This window comes from Cnephaeus nilssonii (genome assembly GCF_951640355.1).
Source record: "Cnephaeus nilssonii genome assembly, chromosome: 15".
NCBI classification, from domain to species: domain Eukaryota; kingdom Metazoa; phylum Chordata; class Mammalia; order Chiroptera; family Vespertilionidae; genus Cnephaeus; species Cnephaeus nilssonii.
The window spans coordinates 19,366,148-19,388,905 of NC_137086.1; the positions used below are offsets into that span (position 1 = coordinate 19,366,148).

Here is a 22,758-nt window from a genome sequence, read left to right on the forward strand (position 1 = left end):
GTTGCCTCATGTACATGCCCGGACTGAGGACTGAACCCACAACCTAGGTATGTGTCTTGACTGGGAATCCATGCGACGACACCCCAATTAACTGAGCCACACCAGCCAGGGAGGTTTATGAACTTTTAAATTTGACATGAAAGAAAATAAGCAGTGATAACTGATTATATAGTGTATTTCTGTGCCAAGAGCAATCACTCAGTGATAGTTACCTTCTTCCATGCTTTATTTGGAGAGGAAATTAGCACACATTTCAATTTCACAAATATTTACTGGGTACCCATGTCACCTCTGTGCTAGGTACAATGGGATATAAAACAAAGATCTGTCCATAAGAACTCCTGACCTGTTATTTATTGCAGTTATTCTCCCCACTAAATAAGGAAACTATCCTATATAATAAAAGCATAATATGCTAAGTGTCCGACAGATCGGTAGACCATTCGACCAGTCGCTATGACACGCACCAACCACCAGGGGCCAGATGCTCCGACCAGTAGGTTACCTTGCTGCTGGGGTCTGGCCAATCGGCACTGGGCAAGAAGGCCGAACATGCCCTGGAGACCTCCTGCAGTCCCTCCCCAGCCGACTGGCCCCCATCGGGACTGGGTGAGACGGCCCCGATTGCTGGCCAGGCTGAGGGATTCCACCCGTGCACAAATTCGTGCACCGGTCCTCTAGTCTATGTATATAAAAGGCTAATATGCTAAGTGTCCAACTGTCTGACCAGTCACTGTGACACACACTGACCACCAGGGGGCAGACACTCAATGCAGGAGCTGCTGAGCTGCAGTGACTTGGCAGTGGCGGTTCTCGGGTGATGCACAGAGGGAGCCCGATTCCTTGCAGGGCCATGTGATTCCACCTTTGGCTGTGGGTTATGTTGTTTGCTGGGGCACTGTCGGCCCAAATCTGGTTTATTGCACACTTGCATTTGCGTTCCACACCCTGTATGACAGCAACTTTGCAGAGTGCCCTCTCGCACTCTGGAACCCCTCGGGGGATGTCGGAGAGCCAGTTTTAGCCCAATCCCCACAGGCCAGGCCAAGGGACCCCACCTGCCAGAGGGACCCCACTCACTCGGCAGATGCTGAGGAGGGACCGAGGGAGGTTAGCTCCAAGGTATGTTTGGCCCATCTTGCCCAGCCCACCCCACCAGCCACCTTCTAATTAATTTCCTTTCAATGTGCACAAATCCATGCACCGGGTCACTAATATTATTACAAAAATGAAACTCTGAAGACGGGTAAAGGTATGTTTCAGAGTTGGTTTTAACACTTCATAGTATTCAAAGCATGCTCACAGACATGATTTCAGTTGATCCTCACAACCACCTTAGAGTGACCCTGTAACTTGGCCAGGTCACAGAGTCAGTAATAGTGGAGCATGGACACAAACCTAGGGTTTCTGGTATCACACCCATTCTCTTTTCGTTACATAGTGCATGCTCCTCCCTACTAAAATACCACACCATTTAAGAGTAGTACGGTAATCTATATGAATGGAAGAGAATATTTTGTCTATATATTTATGTGTCTTCTGATCTGTTCTGCTCTCATGGCTTGGCCATCTATTTCAGGGATATCTGTAATATTCACTTTACCCAAGGTTATGGAGTTCCTGAGTAGTAGAGCTGGGATGTTTATCAGACTCTAAAGCTGTTCTCTTAACCCCAGTGCCCTTTGGCCTTGGTGTGCAAAGTCTTCATGAAATTCAAACACTCACTACTAGGCTCCCCTTTAGCCAGGGTCTAAGTGGGTAACAATGGATCATCCAGGCCTTCTTTTTGGTTTTCTTCCTTTGGGACTTTGAATTGTTAACATCTTTTTGTTTGGTGAGAACAACAGTGCAGAGCAAAAAAAGTGGGTGAACCTCAAAAGGTAAAAGGTAAAATTTCTCCTTGAAAAGCCTAACCGGGGTGGGGTGAGGGCTCCAGGAAGGGAGGTGGTGCCCATGATCTCAGGAAGTAAGCTCCTTCCCTTTTGCCATCTTACACATAAATGAAGACAAGAAGCAGTTACCTGGGGGGTAGGAGTGCTTTCCATCCACAATCCATTCTAACAAGGCCTCTATTAATTCAAGATTAACCTTTTCAAAATCCATGATGGACATCGTTTTGATGACTGATTTGCTAACCCCTGAAAGAAAGGTAAAAAAAACAGAAGGATAATTATACCTTATTGAAGATAATATGCCTGGGAACTAGGTGAGTGTCTTGATGTGATTTAACAACACAGATGTTAACATTTGTTGTACTAAAATGAATTTTGTTTCTTTCAGTTTTTCAGAACATACATGCTTACTCAAAAAACTTTTTGCTTGAACAATGACCCCAAGAGCAAGCTCCTAACCCTGCTGGGAAGGTCCAGATACGCCACTTTTTTTTTCTTTTGGTTAATCCTCACCCGAGGATACCTGTCCATTGATTTTAGAGAGTGGAAGGGAAGGGGAAAGGCAGAAATAGAAACACTGATGTGAGAGAGACGATTAGTTGTCTCCCGCAAGGGCAGGCCGACGCTCTATCCACTGAGCAAAACCGGCTAGCTCGAGATAGGCCACTTTTTTTCCTCCTTCCTTTCCCTCTTTTATCCATCACACACTTGTTGACAATTTCAGTCCTAGAAATAAAATTCCAAGTCAAATACATTTTAGAAACCTCTTCCAGATTTAACCAAGTCATGAGTCTGTCCAGGTAACATTAACCCATGGAAATTAATAGACAGAAACCACAACTTTCACCAGCATCTTTACAACAGAGATTCTTAACCTTTTGGTTCATTTGAGAAAATGATAAAAGTTATGATCATCTCTGAAACATACATGTGATTCCAATGGCTTCACCAATATCTCTGAAGTCTATCCATAGACTTTCAGTTTAAGGGTCTACAATTTCCTTTTAATTTATCTGAGGCCTAATAAAATATACAGGTCTTCAGGTTGTACTATAAGCCCCAGGTCTTTGAAAAACAAGTATCATGGGGAGACTAACTCCCCAAAGACTGCTGCCCTTTTGTCTTGTGTCCTCCTAATGGTCTATCACCCTAAATACAGCCTAATTGGGACCAAAAAAAACTGCAACTGGTATCGAGGAAGGGAATGCTGAAAAGTTTGAAGAAGCAAAAAAGCAGTTTCTAAACAATGCTTTCCTAGGCTGTTGGTTAAACATGAAAAGAAAGGAAGAAATAGGCTACATAAATAAGGGTGTGGTTGGGTGTGGAAGGCAAAGAAGGAAACATTTCTAATTGTCAAGGTTCCAAACAGATTTTTCAAAAAGGAAAAAGGATTAACTAACTGCACAAAGAGGACGAGATGTGAAAAACATTTGTTCTTATACTTTGGCAGTTTTTACTAATCAATTATATACTTTAAAGGACTGATTTTTTTAAAAAACTAGAAAAAGATTTAAAAATTGAACTCGGGCCCTAGCTGGTTTGGCTCAGTGGATAGAGCATTGGCCTGTGGACTGAAGGGTCCCAGGCTCAATTCTGGTCAAGGGCATGTACCTTGGTTGCAGGCACATCCCCAGTAGGGAGTGTGCAGGAGACAGCTGATCGATGTTTCTCTCTCATTGATGTTTCTAACTTTCTATCCCTCTTCCTTCCTCTCTGTAAAAAATCAATAAAATATATTAAAAAATAAAATAAAATAAAAATTGAGCTCGGGAACATTATTTAACTAGAGGCCCAGTGAACATTATTTAACTAGAGGCCTTCGTGCATGGGGAAGTCCCCTCAGCCCTGGCTGCACCCTCTCCAATCTGGGACCCCTTGGGGGATGTCCGACTGCCGGTTTAGGCCCGAACCAGCAGTTGGACATCCCTCTCACAATCCTGGACTGCTGGCTCCTAATAGCTCACCTGCCTGTCGGCCTGATTGCCCCTCACTGCCTCTGCATCCTGGCCTGATTGCTCCTAACTCCCCCCCTACACCAGCCTGGTCGCCCCCATCTGCCCCCCGCTGCCGGCCAGGTCACCCTCAACTGCCCCCCCCTGCCGGCCTGGTCACCCCTTACTACCCCCCCTGCCAGCCTGGTCACCTCTAACTGCCCCCCTGCCAGCCTGGTCACCCCCAACTGCTCTCCCCACTGGCCTAGTTGCCCCTCACTGCCCCCCATGATTACCTGGTCATCCCCAACTGCCCCCCCCCCCCCGCTGGCCTGGTCGCCCCACGCAGCCTGCTGGTCAGTCGTTTGGTCGTCCCTCAGCAACCCCCCTGCCGATCTGGTTGCCCCACGCAGCCTGCTGTTCAATTGTTTGGTCGTCCCTCACTAACACTCCTGCCGGCCTGGTCGCCCCACGCAGCCTGCTTGTTCAGTCGTTTGGTCGTCCCTTGCTAACCCCCCTGCCGGCCTGGTTGTAGGCAGCCATCTTGTGAGGGCATGAGGGTCAATTTGCATATTACCTCTTGATTATATAGGATTTTCTGAAAAGTGAAAGAGCACTGAGATCATCTAGATCAATTATTTTTTTACAGGGACAGGGAGGCTCAGAGAAGCTAAACAACCAGCCCAGCACCCTACAGAAGCTAGTGGCAAAGCTGTGTTTTCTGACCCAAATCTGCCATCCTTCTTCCTTAGAAAGGAATTCTTAGTAGTGCTTTCTGAACTTTGGTAACCTCTGTGTTTGAGATTAGAAAGGCATTGCTTAGATCCAGTAATAACTATTTTTATTCCCTTTATTGATTAAGGTATTACATATGTGTCCTTATCCCTCCATTGCCCCCCCAACCCCCACCACTCATGCCCTCACCCCCCTGGTGTCTGTGTCCATTGGTTAGGCTTATATGCATGCATACAAGACCTTTGGTTGATCTTGCCCCCTTACCCCCACCCTCCCCTACTGTCCCTCTGAGGTTCCAGTTATAACTCTTAAAGAAAATTCTAAAATTTCAAAAGAAAAACCAGCCCGCTGGTGTGGCTCAGTGGTTTACACCACTAACAATAGGACAAATCAACATTGTGTTTCCTGATATGATGTACTGAGAAGGACTCAACATTGTTTCTGTGGTTTTCTAACCAAAAATGCATTACCTAAATTGAATTATGGGGAAATATTAGACAAACCCAAATGGAGGACAGTCGACAAAACTAGCCCAAGCTAAAAAAAAGTGTCAAGCCTGTAAAAGAAAAATAAAGAACATTTTTTTCAGATTAAAATAAAAAACAAAAACAAAAAAGCTAAACGCACATGACAACTAAATACAATATGTAATGCTGTGTTGGATCCTGGACCAGGAAAAAATAACAATAAAGGACACTATTGAGATATTTGGGAGAATTAGAATATGGACTGTGGATTAAATATTAGTATCAGTTAAATGCCTTCATTTTGAGTATGTCCTATGCTTATGTAAGAGAACGTCTTTATTCTTAGGAAATACATACTGAAATATTAAGAGGTTAAGCAGCATCATATCTGCAACTTAGTCTCAAAAGGTTCAGGGGAAAAATATGTTCATAGAACAAATGATAAAACAAATGAAGCAAAATAATAACAATTGATGAAATGGGGTAAAGGATATATGAGTTCATTGTATAGTCTTACAAACTTTAATTTTGAATTTGAAATCACATCAAAATAAAAAATTACAAAATACTCAAGAATATAATTTATATTTTACCACCTCACAATTTTCCTATAATGAACACATTTCTTTTAAAATTAGAAAAAGCCCACTGGTAAGTATAATAATTATAATCTAACTAGGGGCCCGGTGCATGAAATTCGTGCACTGGGGGTCGGGGGTCCCTCAGCCCAACCAGGCCCCTCTCACATACTGGGAGCCCTCAGGGGATGTCCTACTGACAGCTTAGGCCCGCGCCCCACAGGGAGCGTACCTAAGCCGCAGTCTGGCCTCCCTTTGTGGGAGGCAACCGGGCTGGTCAGGGGAAGGCACCAGCCCCATCACCCCACTGCTGCAGCCACTGCCAGTCACCACAGCTACCAAGGTGTTTTCATCAACACGGACTCCAGTCCCTTCACCAAGAAAAAATGACAACTTTCTTTAGGCATTTTCAAGATGTGTCTTTCATAGGATATGGACTTCTTTATTTATTTTTTATCCTCACCTGAGGGTATGTTTCCATTGACTTTTAGAGAATGAGGAAGAGAAAGGGAAAGACAGAGAGAAACACTTTGATTGGTTGCCTCCTGCATGAGCCCTGATCTGGGCCCCGGCCAGGGAGGAGCCTGCAACCTAGGTACATGCCTTTGATCAGAATCAAACCCAGACCCTGCTGTCTGCGGGCTGAGGCTCTATCCACTGAGTCAAACCGGCTAGGGCAGGATATGACATTTCTTAGCCTTCCAGCAGCGGACCTTCATTTTTTTTCTCCAGAAATGTGGTGGAAAAACCCTAGATCACCTTTTTGGATTCTTATTACCCAAGTTACTAAGAATATTACCAGTGGCATACAGGAAGCTTAGCCAATGTGCAGTCAGAAAAGGTGTTTCCTCTATAGTTCACACCAATGGAGGCTGGGCCCTGCCCAGGCCTAAAGCCTCTGGCCAAAGCTTTAGGCCTGGGCAGGCCTCTCCAGCTCCCTCTGATCACCGGCTCAGCCCCTGCCCAGGCCTGCCCAGACCGAAAGCCTCTTGGGCAGGAGCGGACCCGCAGCTCCCTACAATCAATTGCAGGGGGTCCGCTCCTGCCCAGGCCGAAAGCAGACCCCCAGCTCCCTGCCCAGGTGATCAATCGCAGGGGGTCCGCTGGTGTACCAGGCCGAAGAAACCCCCAGCTCCCTGCAATCGATGGCAGGGGGTCAGCTCGTGCACCAGGCCAAAAGCCTCTGCCGGAGGCTTTTGGCCTGGTGCCGGAGTGGACACCCAGCTCCCCGCTTTCGATGGCAGGGGAGCTGGGTGTCCGCTCGTGCAATAGACCTTCCTTCACCTGGCTACTGGCACCAGTTTTCCTTCCGCCTTCTTTCAGGGTGGGGGCTTGGACCCAGCGGTGGCGGCAGCGTGGGGCGGGAGCTGCTGGGCCCCATGCCGCCATCCGCGATTGGGGCGCTGCCACCGCCACCGCCCAGGTCCCTCAGTGATAGGAGGGACCCGGGCGCCACCGCTGCTCTGACCGTGATCGCTGAGGGGCGGGACCGGGGACCCGGGTGCCTATGCCTCTCCAACCGCGATCGCTGAGGGGCGGGACCGGGGACCTGGGTGCCTATGCCTCTCCGACCGCGATCGCTGAGGGGCGGGACCGGGTGCTGCCGCCGCTCCCACCATGACTCTTGCCGCGAGTCCCGCCCCCCGCACCTCTCAACGGCTGGATAGGCCACCCTGAGTCCCGCCCCCCAGCCTCCTGCCGGCCCAATCATGGGCATAGCGGAGTGATGGTTATTAGCATATTACCCTTTTATTAGGTAGGAGGATATGCATTGCAACTGCTCTTTTTCTAAGTTTAAGGTTGTTCTGATGAATTAAAGACAATGTAACTGTAAAACAAGAGCCCCATCTTTCTCCTTCAGGATCATGGTGCGGGAATAAAACTACAGCTGACCCTTGAACAACATGGGGGTTAGGAGTGCCAACCCCTCTGTGCAGTCGAAAATCCATGCAACTGTTGACTCCCCTAGGACTTACCTACTAATAGCCGACTATTGACCAGAAGCCTAACCGATAACGTAAACAGCTGATAATACATATTCTGTATGTTATATGTATTATATACTGTATTCTCACAATAAAGTAAGTTAGAGGAAAGAAAATGTTATTCAGAAAATCATAAGAGAAAAAATACATTTATCGCATTTATTTAAAAGACATGTATATAAGTGGCCTCGCATAGTTCACACTGGTGTTTTTCAAGGGCCAACCGTAGCTCTCTTTGGCACAACTGTCCTATCCCCCCAGGAAGCACGGTACCTTTATAGCGGGCCAGGAGCTGCTTAAAATCTAACTGCTGATCTGGCACTGCATCTCGGACAGAATCCTGATCCTGGAGGTGAAGGGAAAGCCTCAGGTCTTCCTCTACTTCCTCAAAGGCAGTTCTGCTGCGCCTTGCTTTAAGCTTCTCCTTTGACATCTGTTTCATGGAGCGCATATATGGACTCCCATCCTGTAACACGTACCTGAGGGAGAAGACAAAGGAATGTGTCTGTGGATGTGGGTCTGCTGGTGAAGGAAAACATTCACCGGTTTTATGCGCTCGTTCAGCAGACTGCTGCTGCTTCTGATTGTTGTGCCATTCTTCCACCAGTCCAGGATTCTGCTGGCTCTGCCCTATTTCTGGTGGGGAGCACACTGGAATGCGCTTGGCTCTATTTGAAGATAATTCTGGAGGCAGTGAATTTGAAAAAGTGAGAGAACCATGGCAGGTAAACTAGTGGAAAGATGCTTTGCCCAGAGATTCACATTCAATAGAAGTGGAATAGGGCCCCCAAAACAACAGTTTTTAAGTATGCTTACTGCACACTAAGGTTTGAGAGCCAGTTTTTTGGTTTGAAAATATGGTCCATGAAATAAATAGAGAATTAGGAGGGGGATTTATTAGGAAGGAAAGAGCAGGGAGAAGGAGAAAAATTCTGAGTGTAAGGTGCCAGACATCAGGGTGTTTTTATTCTGGAGCTCAGGCGTTGGGAATAAAGATACTGATCGGGGAGTTCCTGGCATACAGGTGACAACTGGAATCACACAAGTCTAAGAGAGCTGAGGAAGAGTTTAATAGTGAGAAGACACAGTGTCAGGATAAAGCCCTGGGGAATCTTCAGGGCTAAAGAGTAGGAAGAGGATGCAGGGCTTACAAAGGAGAGAAGTCTGTGCCCAATGGACATTACCATTTTCCACCCAGCGCTAACATTATATGGACATCTTAATACTCAAACTATACTGCAACTTCTTGAGGGTAGAACGATGATGATAACAGCTAACATTTACAAAGCACTTGCTATGTACCTACCAGGCACAGTCTAAGCACTTTGCAACTATTAACTCCAAGTATTAATTCATTAATCTTCATAACAACCCTGTGAAGCAGCTACCATTAACACACCCATTTTATATATAATTAAACTGAATTATAGAGAGATTAAGCTACTCACTAATGTTATAGTTAGTAAGTAGAGGGATTTAAATACTGACAGTCTGTCTGTATGTTACATTCTCCATACAATTTGGTCCTTCATCATTTTTTTTAAACTATATTCTATTGATTTATTACAGAGAGGAAGGGAGAGGGAGAGAGAGAGTTAGAAACATTAATGAGAGAGAAACATCGATCAGCTGCCTTCTGCACACCCGCTCCTGGGTATGTGCCCGCAACCAAGGTATATGCCCTTGACCGGAATCGAACTTGGGACCCTTGAGTCCGAAGGCAACGCTCTATCCACTGAGCCAAACCGGTCAGGGCAAGTCCTTCATCATTTTTAAAAACAATATTTTTTAGAGAAGTTTTAGGTTCAGAGCAATATTGAGCAGAAGGCACAGAGATTTCCCATATACTCTGTCTCCCCAAAACATGCACAGCCTCCCCCACTGTTAACATCCCTCACCAGAGTATACATTTGTTACAACTGATGAATCTACATGGACACATCATGATCACCTAAAGTCCACAGTTTGCATTAGGGCTCAAGAGTCATTACTCTGCCGAAGCCGGTTTGGCTCAGTGGATGGAGCGTCAGCCTGCGGACTGAAGGGTCCCGGGTTCGATTCCGGTCAAGGGCATGTGCCTTGGTTGCGGGCACATCCCCAGTCGGGGGTGTGCAGGAGGCAGCTGATCGATGTTTCTCTCTCATCGATGTTTCTGGATCTCTATCTCTCTCCCTTCCTCTCTGTAAAAACTCAATAAAATATATTAAAAAAAAAAAAGAGTCATTACTCTTAGTATACTACCTGCAAATTGCAAATAATTTGTATAATAAATATTTGCTGAAAGAAAGGGAAAAACAAAATCCTCAAATAGAAATATTAGAAGGAAATCTGAACACATTTATTAGTATCTCGATACTCTGAGGTAAAATAATAATTCTGTTTTCAAAGACTTTCACCAAACCTTAATTAATGTCTTCCTTACCTTGTCACAGCAATTGCATCTTCCAGAAAAAACTGATCAACAGGAAAGGTACGACCTTGAAAAACAAAATAGACTATAAAATAGTAAAGCCTCAGAATACCTGTTGAGCTATCCTGAAATAGTTTATATATGCAAAATTCTCTTAAAACAAAGCTTAGCACAATAAGGTACTATTTGTTTGTGATCTTAAAAGTATAAAAAAAGTTCTTATTTCTTAATTATTTTTTAAATTTATCTTTATTGTTCAAAGATGTCCCCCAACCCCTTGATCCCTCCACCCTGCCCCCAGGCAAAAATAACTTTTGATGATAGAAATTGGAAGGGGTAAGATTCCAGTTTTGTGAAGAAGAAAAAAAAGAAGTATATAGGTGAAAAGATGATTATTTGCTAATAAAACCTTTTGCCTTTAAAAAAAAACATTTGTTACGCTTTTCCTATCCTCCCCTGCTCCCCCACAGGGAACCTTTAAAGATTTAACAACTGTACTCTAGATCAAGCATATAATTTCTCCTTTATTTTTTTAATGATTATAAAGCCAGTGTTTATTTTTTTAAGTAATTCTTTATTGCTGAAAATATTACATATGTCCCCTTTCTCTCCCATTGGCCCCTGTATAATTTCTTCTTTAAATCTACTGTCAAAATTCTCTATAATTAGAATAAACAGGACTATTACTCATTAGTCAGTGCTTCCCAATTGTTCCTTTGCAATCAACTGCAGAAGGATAGACAGGAGTCTTAGGTGATAAATTAATCCACAATGAAACTATGAAAGCACCAAAAGAAGACACAAACTACCCAACTTCACTTTCTCTCAGAATGGGCCAAGATCTAGAAATTTAGCAGAACCCAGCAATGAACTAATACGCGCTTCACAGATACAACTTCCTCCTTTCTGACAGAATACCATTATAAATTCACATTTTTAGATTAAACACAATGAAATGCTAGAAACACTAATAACCTGAACTTTTCAAAACAGCACATATAAAATTAAAATCTCCCAGAAAATGGACATAATGTAGCCTCTTTATTAATTTCATTACATGGTTATAATTTTATTTGTTACAAACTAATCACTTCTTCTCTAGAAAGAGGAATAAATACCTATGAAATTATGTCTCAATTTAGCATTAAAATAATTTCATTTGCTTATTAAAAGAATATATATTTAATGATGTATTTTAGTCACCTGGTATAGTAATAACTGGGCAGGAACTGAAATATTCTGAAAAGAGCTCAGCATTTAAAGTTGCACTCATCAGAATAACTTGGAGCGTTGGTCTCTGCGACACAATGTCTTTCAAAACTAGCAGCAAGAAGTCACTAGAAGAAATAAAAGAAACACCTGAGGATCAAACAAAGTCAATGAATGAAAATGAATAACTTTTGATATATTTTGAGCAAGGAATGTTTAAGACCTATGTGAAAACAATTATAACGTTTATACAAAGATGTGTCATGTTCCCAGTTGTGAAGACTTAATATCAAAAAGGTATCAGTCCTAGCGGATTTGCTCAATGTTTAGAGCATCAGCCTCTGGACCGAAGGGTCTCAGGTTCAATTCCTGGTCAAGGGCATGTACCTCAGTTGCAGGTTCGATCCCTGGCCCTGGGTGGGGTGCGTGCAGGAGGCAACCAGTTGATGTGTCCCTCTCACATTGATGTTTTTCTCTCTGTCTCTCCTTCTCCCTTCCACTCTCTAAAAAAAAAAAAAAAAAAAAAATCAATAGGAAAAATACCCTCTGGTGAGGATTAACAAACAAACAAATAAAAATATATCAATTTCCTGCCAAATAAACTAAATTCAGTGTAGTACCAATTAGAATACCAGTAGGATTTATCATTGCATTTGATAATTCTATTTCTTGATATCTGCATGTACATAAAGAGGCATACATATACAAAGATGTTCATTATGGCATTCCTTATAGTAGTAAAACAATGGAAACTATCTGAATGTCCACCAACCAAGAAACAGTTAATTATAAAAATATCATCTGTTCGGTAGAATAGCTTGTGGCAGATAAAAGGAATAAGGTACAGTTCTAGATACTGACGTGAAAGCATCTATACGGCAGTGTTAGTAAATAAAGCTCAAGTTGTAGAACAGTATTTACTGTAGAATAGCAATATCCTAACTGTTCTCCCTGTTCAAGCCGTTGCCCCTTGAAATCTATTCTTAATACAACAGACCAATAATTCTGTTCAAATGTAAATCTGATTGTGCTACCCTTCTGCTCATAGTCCTTCAATGACACTGATGTCCTCACTAACAAGGCCCTACGTGACATGATCTGTACCCACCACTCACTTCCTGCTCCTTTCCCTCTTATTCGCTACACACCAGCTGCACTGGTTTTCCGCCAGTTTTTGGACTCCACTGAAGCCCATCCCACTGAAATCTTTGCAAATGCTGGCCTTGCCCCCATTTGTCACACAGGATTCCTTCTCATACTTTAGTTTTAATTTAAATGTCGTCTCTTCAGACATATGATATCTGGCTATCTTCTTGGTCTGTTCCCGAACACAGCTTCCTGTTTATTCCTTCATAGTACTTATTCCAATTTGTAATTATTTGTTTGTTTGTTTGTTTGTTTGTTCATTATTTGCTTTTCCTACCAGACCATAAGAGATTAAGGAGAGCCACATACATTTGTTCACTGTAATATCTACATGGATGTCAGGACAGAATGACTGACCAAACGAAGTCCATCAGTTGATGCCTGTTTTACATTTGTTATTTCTGCTAAGTACAGTCCTCAGCTCAGCATCACACCAGGAGGGTGTTAAGTTATCGCTTATTACATAACTAGAGGCCCAATGCACGAAATTCGTGCAAGAGTAGGCCTTCCTTCCCCCGGCTGCTGGCACCAGCTTCCCTCTGGCACCTGGGACCTGGGCTTCCCTTGCAGCCCCCAGCTTTGTCTGGAAGATCATCCAGTCTAATTAGCATATTATGCTTTTATTATTATAGATGTCCATGTAACAGGATGATTCTTTTTTTTTCCTTTCTAATTTTTAATTGATTTTTTAGAGAAAGAGGAAGGGGAGAGAGAAAGAGAAAGAGAGAGAGAGAGAGAGAGAGAGAGAGAGAGAGAGAGAGGGAGGGAGAAAAACATCAACCTGAACATTGGTCAGATGCCTTCTGCACATGCCCTGACTAGGGATCGAGCCCACAACTGGGCATGTGCCCTGACTGAAAATTGAACTGGCAATCTTTCGGTGCATGGGACAGCGGCCAACCAACTGAGCCATACTGGCCAGGACAACAGGGTGACTCTTTTAGTGATGAACATGTGCTCTCCCAGCATTTTTAGTATTATAGACCCTGGGGCCAGAAAAGCAGTTCCTGTTCTATGACTTAGGCCTTCTCTTAACAAGTTACCTTTACTCATGCTGAGAAACTGAATTGGAAGCAGAATAAAATTCTTTCAGCCATGTCTTCATATATTGTGTGTGGGTATTCATTTGGAAAGCCTTTGTTTACCTTTCTTCTGTCCTCTCATGGACTTCATCAACAATGATATGGGTGATTCCTTGTAGAGCTGTGTCTCCTTCGAGCCTCCTCAGCAGCACTCCGGTGGTGCAATATAATAGTCTGGTGGCTGAGGACTAGCATGCAAAAGGGCAGAGAAAGCATTCATGAAATTTTTTAAAAAGGAAACACTTTAACTGGCAAAGACATTGTGAATGGATAGAGATAAAAAATATTGAAAACAATAGCAATTCCATTTAATATGAAAACATACTAAGTGCAGTTTCTTGCTGGTGACAATAAGAACTTTTCTACTTCATATCAAAATTTTAACTTTAGGCTCTGGCTGGTGTGGCTCAGTGGTTAAAAAAAATCAATGGGAGCCCTAGCCAGTTTGGCTCAGTGGATAGAGTGTCAGCCTGTGGACTGAAGGGGCCTGGGTTCGATTCTGGTCAAGGGCATGTACCTCAGTTGCAGGCTCCTCCCTGGCCTGAGCCCTGGTCAGGGCTTGTGCAGGAGGCAACCAATTGATGTGTTTCTCTCACATCGATATTTCTTCCACTCTAAAAATCAATGGAAAAATATCCTCGGGTGAGGATTAACAACAACAACAAAATAGTTTAAGTTTAGGACTCATAAAAAGCATTCAGAAAATATTATTAAACATAAAAACAACAGTGAGTGATAAAAATAAATTCTAAATTTGTCCATTCCTTATTCAATAAATGGATGAATTCCCTGGTTTGAGAATAAAACAGCACTTACTAGATAATTTCTGCCAATAAAGAATAAAAGGTCTTTGCCCTGCCAGCGTGGCTCAGTGGTTGAGCATTGAGCTATGAACCAGAAGGTCTTGGTTTGATTCCCGATGAGGGTACATGCCTGGGTTTCAGGCTCAATCCCGGGTGTGGGGTGTACAGGAGACAGCCAATCAATGATTCTCTCTCATCATTGATGTTTCCCTCTCTCTCTCTCTCTCTCCCCCTCCCTTCTTCTCTGAAATCAATAAAGATATATTTTAAAATAACAATAAAACGTCTTTATAGAGGAAGTTAAGTATACCCAAATAAGGGTTTTTATACCAAAACATTTCCAAAAGGACTTCCGAAGTATATCCCAAATTTCCCATTAATTTCCAAACACCAAGAATCCTTTATACTTGAAAACTAAATTTCTGTTATCAAGAAATAAGCAGAACATACAAACCTTGACACTCTCCAATCGGATCTGGTATCCCACGGTCAGACCCACCCTCTCTGCTCGCTCTTTAGCAACACGCTCAGCGACAGAGATGGCAGAGATTCGCCGGGGTTGGGTGCAGATGATGTTAGCCACCTTCTCCGGTGGTCCGTTCAGAGAATCATCCAGTATAAACTGTGGAATCTGTGTGGTTTTCCCACATCTGTACGTCAAAACAAGTAAGTTCTAAAATGAGAGCTTACAAGTGCCAGTTAACCAAAGAAGCAATCATATGTGAAAAGACAGAAAGCTAAGTAGAATAAAAGTAGTTCAGCCTCATCTATCTTCTAAACCTATACTGACTTATTACCTATAGCTGATAACTCCTAGAAATTTGCACTCACTAACAGGGCAATCAAAGAATAGTTTAGAATAGTTTAGTATCATGTAAAATTGGGACTATTGAATAGACATTACTAAGGTCTATAAATGCCTCTAGGACCATGAACTCTACATATGACTCCTAAAGAAACAGGAGTCTTGTCTTAAGATTAGAATACTTTATATTTTTCCCTTTGATGTGTATTGACTTAGCTGCAAGTGAACTGAGGTTAAAAAGATAAGAACTACAAAATACATAGTTACTACTATATCAGTGAGTCTGGGCACAAATGTAATGATTAAATTGAGAACCCTTGAATAGATAATTAAATTATGCCTGTGACTTGTCCCTGCTAAATAGGCTTTTTTTTTTTTTAAAAATATATTTTATTGATTTTTTACAGAGAGGAAGAGAGAGGGATAGAGAGTTAGAAACATCGATCAGCTGCCTCTTGCACACCCCCTACTGGGAATGTGCCCGCAACCAAAGTACATGCCCTTGACCGGAATCGAACCTGGGACCCTTGAGTCCGCAGGCCGACGCTCTATCCACTGAGCCAAACCGGTTTTGGCCTAAATAGGTTTTGATAACATATAAAGAGTGTGAAAAAGGGAAAATAATGTGCCCTAAGTTGTTCTTAAAAGAACAAATAAAGCTCTAAGGAAAGCAGAATAAATTTAGAAGATAAGTTTTCTGGAGCTATTCTTTACCTTTTAAAATGGGCCTTGTTAAAAGCATTCAGCTAAACCTTTTGCCTTAAAATTATCTCACCGAAGAGGCGTATGATGTCTATAAATTCCTAGATGTATTTCTGAGTTTTATGTTTGTTTTGTGTAATTTGGCTCTGCTGGCTACAGATGCTGTAGTATTAATTCCTATGAAATATTATTTGACAGGAAAGAGAGCAAATAACACCAACTACTGGCTTTTCAAAAAGAGAACTGGCTATGGTAACCAGGGTAATAGCATATTTACAGATGAAAGCTGCATTACAAATAAACTGTATTCTTACCCAGTCATACCACTTATAACAAGTACTTGGTGCTTGCTCAACAATTTAAGAATGGTTTCTCTTTCTTCCCAAGCAGGCAGTGATTGTCTTTCTTGCAGAATTGACTGGAACTGTCTGGAGGTCTAATAAAATAAAAGATAAGGTATCAGTTGGGTTACTTTGAATCACCTCTCATAAAGCTCTGGATGGGAAAAACCATAGGCCCACCCTTTCTGCTCTTTAACAATTTTTCAGAGAAAGAAACTGCAAATTTGTTGGGGTTGGATACTGATGACTTTAGTCAGAAGGCTGCTCAGAGAATCAGCCAGAATAAGCTGTGGAATCTGTGGTTTTCTCATTGGAATAAACTGAAAGACCTTAGAAGAGAAATAAACCCCTCTTGCTGAGTACTGATCCAGTTCTTCCTAGCAGGAGTTTTTACACCAGCACTGTCCAACAGAACTTTATGGTGTGATGGAAATGTTCTCTATTTACGTTGTCTGGTATAGTAACCTTGGGCTACATGTGGCTACTGAACACTTTATTGTGGCCAGTGCTACCAAGGAACTGAATTTTTTTTTATTTTATTTTAGTGAATTTAAATTTAAATAGCCACACATGACTAGAAGCTACCATACTGGACAGCACAGTTCTACACAATATCAGATTTCTACCAAAATCAGTAATAGTAAGAGTACCGATTAAAGGGTTCTTTTTGGCCAATCATCACATTTATGCAACTCAGCCTGACATCTAATGGCCAATGCTACATGGTACTACACATTAAAACTGGATGTGTTTTTGAATAATGTAAGAAATTTATACCAACATATCATTTTCTGCATATAATTTTATCACATAAACTTATCACTTCTAAACACACTGACCAATTGAACATGCTACTTTTTTGTTTCTATCCTAAGGTGTGATTTTCTACTCATTTTGACATTCTATGGGTATCCTATATAATAAAAGGCTAATATGCTAATTGACCAAACAGCAGGATGACTGGTTGCTATAACACACACTGACCACCAGGGGGAAGACGCTCAACACAGGAGCTGCCCCCTGGTGGTCAGTGCACTCTGACAGGGGGAGCGCCGCTCAGCCAGAAGCCGGCTCATGGCTGGTGAGCGCAGCAGCGGTGGCGGGAGCCTCTCCTGCCTCTGTGGCAGCGCTAAGGATGTTCGACTGCTGGCTTACACCCACTCCCTGCAGAGAGTGGGCCTAAGCCGTCAGTCGGACATCCCCCAAGGACTCCCGGGCTGCGAGAGGGCACAGGCTGGGCTGAGGGACCCTCCCCCCAAGTGCACGAATTTTGTGCACCAGGCCTCTAGTCGTACTATATATGGGGTAGTTTTATACTGTGTCAAAATCAGAATCACAGAACTTTTGGACTGGAAGGGCCTTTGCACAGCATCTCTAATCCAATCCCCAAATTGGCTAAGCCACTCCCCTTTGTCCCACATCCAACTCTGCCTTCACAGTTCACTGGCAGGTTCTTTTAAAATAATCTTCATGTGAATGGGGTAAAAACAACACAGGTTTTGGAAATAGAATTAGCTTGAACCTCTATGTTGCCACTTAGTAGCTATTTGTGTGACTTAGGGCAAGTTATTTATTCTGTGAGCCTTTGAAATGCGTAAAAGTTCCCCCTTACCTGTTTCCTTTTCCTTTTCTACAGTGACTCCTCTAATGTAAATCACAGTACAGAATTAATTTTCCTTCCACTCATCAGTTTGTCTGTCATAGTACCAAAGCCACATGATTCTGAGAATACTTGGCATATAGGTGTGTATTTCATTTTCACCAGCCATTGGACTTTCCAAAACTATCTAGATTATGTGCCCATGTTTGCTGTGGTATGTAGAAATTGACCACTCAGTAAAAGAGAACCAAAAGTATACTAGGGAGGGTAGCCAAAGCTTCCCAATTCCTTAATCCCTTCATCCATACATTAGGGAGACAACGCTAGCCATTCTCTCAGAATACCCTACCTGTTTTATTTGGAACTGCTTGCAGATTTTAGCATTTTCAGCATGTACTGATTTTGCCTGCCAGTCATATCTTTTGGAAATCTTTTTCTTAAGGTTCACATAGCTTTCATTCTCCACTACCACTGGTGCAGGACCTTCATCCTCATCTGTCTCCTCCTCAGGTTCTGATTCTTTTTCAACTTGAAGGGGACAAAAGGAAACATTTTCGATATGGAGCCCTTTTTTATCAAAGGGGGAAAGTCATCGTCTAACAAAGTAACAACAACAAAACCATAAAATAAGAGGAAAAGTTAAAGCTTGAATAAAGCAGGTTCATTCATTTCAATACTACTACTTCTACTGCTAAAGAACTTAAAATGCACCTTCAAACAAACTTTACTCAAGTATAAGTGGCTACTGTTAAAAACAAAATTAAGTTAAAAACAAGAGAAAATCTTGGCATGGCTAAATGTTAATCCAGTAGACTCTTTACATTCAAGGAATTAACTGAAAGTTTAAACTACTGGCAAATGCACCTAAAATTCCGTGACACAAACAACCTATCAAATGATGAATCGATTAAAAAAATGTGGTATGTTCACATAATGGCCTATTATTCAGCAATAAAAGGAATGAAGTACTGATACATGCTACAACATGAATGAACCTTGAAAACATTATGTTAAGTGAAAGAAGCCAGACACAAAAAGCCACATGCTATATGATTTCATTTCTATGAAGCGCCAAGAATAGGCAAATCCACAGAGAAAGAATATAGGTTCTTGGTCATCAGGGGTTGGAGGAAAAGAGGAGTGACTAATAATAGGTATGGGTTTCTTTTTTGGGGTGAGGAAAATGTCCTGGAATTAGACTGTTTATGGTTGTACAACTCTGTGAACATATTAAAAACCATTTAATTGTAAACTTCAAACGGGTGAATTTTATGGTATGTAAATTACATCTCAATAAAGCCATAATTTCTAAAAAGTCCACAACCCACAATCTGTCATTTCTTGAGAAATGCATTTGAATCCCAGTGCTAGAAGCTGACATTTGGGAGTGAGTCAAGTGGCGAGTGAGGAAACCCAGACAACTGTTCGGCACCCATAACGCTTCACTGTTCTCTACTTGTTGACGTTTACCTAGGAACTCTTGTGAAACAATGAAAATTTATTCCTCTGAAAGACAGCAACAAATAAGAGATAATTCTTTGATGAACTAGAGGGATTTACGTGTAGTATAAGAATTGTATAGCAAACCTGGATCTGGATAAAGCCAGAAGCCCGTGCAAACATTTCTTTATCTGAGGATTTAGGGATTCGTGAAGATAGCCCTACTCCAATGAATTTTGGTGGGCTAGTGCCGTGGTCGGCAAACTGCGGTTCGCGAGCCACATGCGGCTCTTTGGCCCCTTGAGTGTGGCTCTTCCACAAAATACCACGGCCTGGGCGAGTCTATTTTGAAGAAGTGGCATTAGAAGAAGTTTAAGTTAAAAAAATTTGGCTCTCAAAAGAAATTTCAATCGTTGTACTGTTGATATTTGGCTCTGCTGACTAATGAGTTTGCCGACCACTGGTCTAGTGTACTAAGATCAAGAGGATAGGAATAGTAGTATAGAAAGAAAACTATCTCTAAAAACTCATTCGAAAGTAATGCCACATAAAGTACCAGAAATAAACAAGTAAAACCAAATGAATTAGATAAAACAGGTTTGCTGGGAAGATGCTATAAGTTTCTCCCCACCCTCAACTGCTAGAGCAAACTTACAAATCACTTCAAACTTTCAATTCAGGGAGCCTAATCCCAGTGACAAAATTGGGCCTTCCAATTATAGTCAGGCCCTAGTTCAGGGGATTCTCATTCCTTTTTGCCCTTGGCTGAGGAGAATGACATGCCTAAGATCCCTGGGAGATCTAGACTACCCCTCAGAACCTCTGACTTCTTTAGTCCATCATTCTGAATGCCCTTGCCCCCCACCCCAAAATGCACTCCACGTGATCAATGCCTTACATACCTTCTGGAATTCGACTTGAAACAAAAGAATTATTTGGAATCACTGGTTTACGACAGAAAGGATTATTTATTCTGATCCCAGAGGATACTGGCAGCAAGTTCACTGGAGGTTCACTGTACTTGTGATGGGTATTTGTTAGTAGATTGACTATTTCTGATTCTTCCTCTAAAAGAGTAATCAAAGAATATACAACAGGTTCTGAAGTTTCTGCAAAAGTCAAGGCCTTGCCATAAAGGAACTCAGAAATATGTAAACGACAAGCCAGAGGTAGATTCTCATTGGTGGAATAAAATGCCACCAGGGGAGCTTCGTAGGGGTATTTGTGGTCTTTAGAAAATCGAATTTCAAGTTCATATAAAAAAGATTTATCTTCATTAGCATTAAGATGAGAATCATCTACACTTCTTTCTACTCTTCCAACAATTTGATTTGGGGGCACTTCATGTTTGAATTTGCATTTTGATCCAAATTTACAGTTTCCTTTGAGGTAAAATTTACAGATATCAAGTGAAGTCTCCTGTATATTTTTGGTACTTTCCTTTTGCTTGGATTTGCGGAATTTACTTGTCAAATACTCCAGTCCTAATCCAATGGTCCAAACTCTGTTCTGTATTCTTTCCACAAATTTTTCTCCACAGATTGACTTGAGAGCAAATGCCTCTTCCTGTCGCGGTTCCACACACTCATCCTCACTCATGTGTGCAGCTGCCGCAGAGATTTTCATCCTCTCTCCAAATGTCTCGGAGAAACACTGGATGAGTAGATATTCTAGTGATGCCCCCACGTCTCCGTCACAAACCCTCAGGGCTGCCTGACAGCGTTCAGGGTGGAAACCATACCTGCCAAGTGTGAAACATGACAAAAAAGGAGTAATTAGAAATCATTTAAATACACTTGTGTGAAATTATAGCTACATCTATGCAGGGTTTGTATTTTGAAAAAGAGTCCTGATAATACTAATTCCTCCTTAATCTCTCTATCCTAAAAGAGAGAATGTTCGACATATCGGCACTTCTGGAACGCATTCAATAGGAAAACACTCAAAGCAGGGGAGGGCAGTTGGGTTTACGATATGCCTTCTATTTCCCTGAATTCTCTCCTAACTCGTATGAACGTTGAAAGCAATCACCTGGAAAGTTTTTGCACTGCAACTGTTGAGACTGTAAGTTCTGGATTATGAGGCTCCACTGGGCCTGAGCCAGCATAATCCAAAGGATCAGAGTCGGGAACAAGGGAAGCTTCTTGCCCAGCTAACCAGTACTGTGCATCATCACAGTCAGGCTCATCATCTTCCTCCTCCCCAGAGATGCTTCTTCTGGAAAAGGTAACATTTGCATATATTACATATTAATTTCTACTTACTTCAAAGGAAAACTTAGCCAGAGTCTAAGCATTTAATTTAGAAAGCCAAAGGACATATGATTCTGACCACTATTCAGTCATTGATTTAATCTGTTATTCACCTATTAATTTATATCTTGGCAATTAACATTTATCAGGCATTTACTGAATGCCAGATACTATGTTTATGTACTACCTCTTTTAAAATCTTCCCAATAACCCAACGAGATACTATTAGAATCTCCATTTTCAGATAATCAACTAAAACTTAGAAAGGATTAGTAACTACCAAAGGTTATACAGTTAAGAGCAACTAGAGGCTTTTAACCAAGTCAGTCTAACCCCAGAGCCTGTATTCTTTACTATATGTCTTGGCTATCCTCTCTTTTTTCTTATCATTCATAAAAATCACCTCTAATTTTTTGCTTTGCTGCATAACCACTTTCCCTAAATCTAAGATAGATATGAGATTTGTAGATAGGATGGAAATTGAGCTGCTCATGACTGACCATTCATTAATTCTGGAAAGTGGAAAAAATTAACTACTGCAATAAAAAAGCCAAATAGTCAAAAGAGTACAAGTTGTTTCTCTTAAGCAGATGGACATGAGTAGTATAAATCTTAAGACTTTATTGGAGCAACTCATTATTTGTTCCTAGAACAATACTTCTACTTGTTCACGACAAGGTTTTATTTGGAAGGTTGTCAATAAGGCAATTATTGAATTCATATTAGCATTGTCCTGGGAGGGAAGGGGGAAGAAATGGCAATCTGTACTAGTGCTCACAGATACTGCAAAACAGATCCACTCTAAAACTGTTGCTGAATACTTTTACTCTTGCATTTCTCTTAGTTCACTTTCAACTTACTCACAACAGGATCAGTATTGATACAGTATTCTAAGGACACACAGGATCTTCACTGTATGTGAAAATGCCAATACATCTTCCTTACTATAGTAATTTATCCAAATAAAATAATTTACTCGGATCCAGCATCCGCATCTTGTTCTTGCAGGTCTCGGAGAAGAGCTTTCACTTTCTCCTGATTCTCAGAAGTCATATGTAGAGTCTGTAAGGGCACTTTGGCTTTGGGCTTCCATTTGGGGCGTGTGTCTCCCTTTCTTACGTTGCTGTTGCTAGGCCTGCAAAGGACACAATAACAACATTACACATTTACCTGTAATCAGAATTTTTATACTCCCCTGAGAGTGCCCAAATATATGTAACAGGAACTAGATTGTCAAGTATCTTACAAAAGATGACACGGAATAGGAAGAGGGTCTGTTTCCTACAATCCTTACTAGACTTCATTAGGCTGGAACTGCTGGAAAAGACACGGATCAGATTCTTAATCATTAAAACTGGTTCACTAACTCAAGAACCCTCT

The 22,758-nt window shown here is 41.8% G+C and overlaps 1 protein-coding gene across 5 annotated transcripts in view; it reads right to left on the reverse strand.

The window, feature by feature from the left end:
- The window catches only part of DHX57 (DExH-box helicase 57), a 111,941-nt gene that overhangs the window by 20,643 nt on the left and 68,540 nt on the right, over window positions 1-22,758 (reverse strand). For all 5 annotated transcript variants that reach the window (XM_079792082.1, XM_079792084.1, XM_079792086.1 and 2 more), the window contains 11 exons: window positions 22,355-22,513; window positions 21,158-21,343; window positions 20,029-20,867; window positions 18,036-18,214; window positions 16,060-16,181; window positions 14,693-14,888; window positions 13,499-13,623; window positions 11,202-11,335; window positions 10,011-10,065; window positions 7,862-8,067; window positions 2,022-2,138 (listed from right to left, as the gene is read on the reverse strand). In XM_079792082.1, coding sequence (XP_079648208.1) covers window positions 2,022-2,138; window positions 7,862-8,067; window positions 10,011-10,065; window positions 11,202-11,335; window positions 13,499-13,623; window positions 14,693-14,888; window positions 16,060-16,181; window positions 18,036-18,214; window positions 20,029-20,867; window positions 21,158-21,343; window positions 22,355-22,513 — 2,318 coding nt within the window. The remainder of the gene's footprint in view (window positions 1-2,021; window positions 2,139-7,861; window positions 8,068-10,010; window positions 10,066-11,201; window positions 11,336-13,498; window positions 13,624-14,692; window positions 14,889-16,059; window positions 16,182-18,035; window positions 18,215-20,028; window positions 20,868-21,157; window positions 21,344-22,354; window positions 22,514-22,758) is intronic.